We start from the raw sequence: 1,595 nt of genomic DNA on the forward strand, positions 1-1,595 counted from the left end.
CCCCCCCTTTCCCGCGCAAAGAGACCGGTGTCGACAACCTCTCCTTCAGTCCCGCCATTGCCGCGCCGCAATTCGGCGCCGGCGTCTACTGCGGCAACTTTCCCATGTCGCCGCACAACGTGCGTGTGGCGTACCAAACGTGGGACATCCTGGAGCGCGCGCCCGAAGCAACGGAGAAGCGCTTCGGCAAGAACTACGTCTATCGCGACGGCATTGCGTTTGGCGGATGGCTCAAGACTTGGATTGCCAGCTGGGTGGCGTATAGCAGCGTGCTTGCCCTGCTTTATCTGCCGCCTGTGAGTCGTTTGGCGGGAAAGAGTCACGAAGGAAAGCAAGCGCAGGCAAAAAGCTGAAATGAGGACCGTCGCCAGGTGCGCTGGATCATGAAGCGTCTGCTCAAAGAGGGCGCGGGTCCTTCTGACAAGTGAGTTCTCTCTCTCCTCTCTCTCTCTCTCTCTCTCTCTCTCTCTCTCTCTCTCTCTCTCTCTCTGCGCCCTACTGCGCCCGCACAGCTCTGACTGGAGGAGTGTTCGCGTCGCAAAACAGGGGATGGATGGATCTGCGAGCCGTGGCACGCTGCGGCGACCAGGCCAGCATCTGCAACTTGTCCTTCAAAGGCAATCCTGGTGCGTATTAGCTCTCTCTCTCTCGCGTTACCCGTGCCCGATCTCCCCTTGCTGAACTCTTCTTTGCCCCCTTCTCGGTGGCTGGCGCGCGCAGGCTATCTAGTGACGGCGCGCATGATTGCCGAAGTCGGCCTGCTCCTCTCGCAGGAGCGCGAGGAAATGCCGCAGTGGGCAAGGCAGGGAGGCGTGCTCACGAGCGCCACGATCGGAGGCGAACGCCTGGCAGAAAGACTCAAGCTGTATGCGGGCTTCGACATTGAGACGGCCGTGTTTGAGGAGGGAAAGGACAAGTAAAAAAAACCGAGCGCCGGGCGATGCCGCCCCCCATTCTTCTCCCTTCCCTCAAGCAACAGGACGCGAATCGCCAAATCTCATTTGCGAGCTGTCGCTCTCTCTCTCTCTTTCTGCGTTGGCGCTTTCCATGCCTCTCACGAGAACGACTCTGCATCGTCATCTCCTTCGGCTGTTCGGCCCCTCTTCTCCTTCACGCTGCGTGTGAGGCCCACACTGTCGTCAATGCCATCATGACTAGAAGTCACTGGTCTGTATGATTAGAGAGAAGCGGCAGGCGCGGGCTCGAGCGGGGGAAAAAGGGGGGGGGGGGGTGAGAGAGAGTTGGTGAGAGAGGGTTGCGCAAGATCATCGGGGCGAAGAAGAAGCATGAAGCCGGGGGCAGGGGTACTTGTGCACCTCTCGAGGCTACTTTCACAACGTCCGGCGGGCGGCGCGCAGCCTTAAAGCTCCTTCTTTGCCTTGACCTGCTTGCCTCCTTTGCCTTTCGCAGCCGCCGCGCTCTTCTTGCTGTCTTGTTGATGTTGGCTAGCCGGCTGCCAGGCACGCACACGCTCGACGTGCGGCAACCAGGCCGAGCCGCGCAGGGCGAAATTGTCGGGCGACTCAGTCAGAGAGAGCACCTTTTTTTTGTTGGGGTGTTGGGGGGCGCCAGACCAGGCAAAGCGTCAGCCTTTG

At 60.1% G+C, this 1,595-nt stretch overlaps 1 protein-coding gene across 1 annotated transcript; it reads left to right on the forward strand.

Annotated features, from left to right (window-relative positions):
• Positions 1–20: 20 nt before the first annotated feature.
• On the forward strand, positions 21–1,218 carry FA09DRAFT_42828 (hypothetical protein). The gene is made up of 4 exons (XM_025745657.1): positions 21–296; positions 372–424; positions 547–626; positions 721–1,218. The coding sequence occupies exons 1-4, from the start codon at positions 105–107 to the stop codon at positions 918–920; spliced, it is 525 nt and encodes a 174-aa protein (XP_025597942.1). The 5' UTR covers positions 21–104; the 3' UTR covers positions 921–1,218.
• Positions 1,219–1,595: the final 377 nt, after the last annotated feature.

Source organism: Tilletiopsis washingtonensis, assembly GCF_003144115.1.
Source record: "Tilletiopsis washingtonensis strain MCA 4186 unplaced genomic scaffold FA09scaffold_12, whole genome shotgun sequence".
NCBI classification, from domain to species: Eukaryota; Fungi; Basidiomycota; class Exobasidiomycetes; order Entylomatales; genus Tilletiopsis; species Tilletiopsis washingtonensis.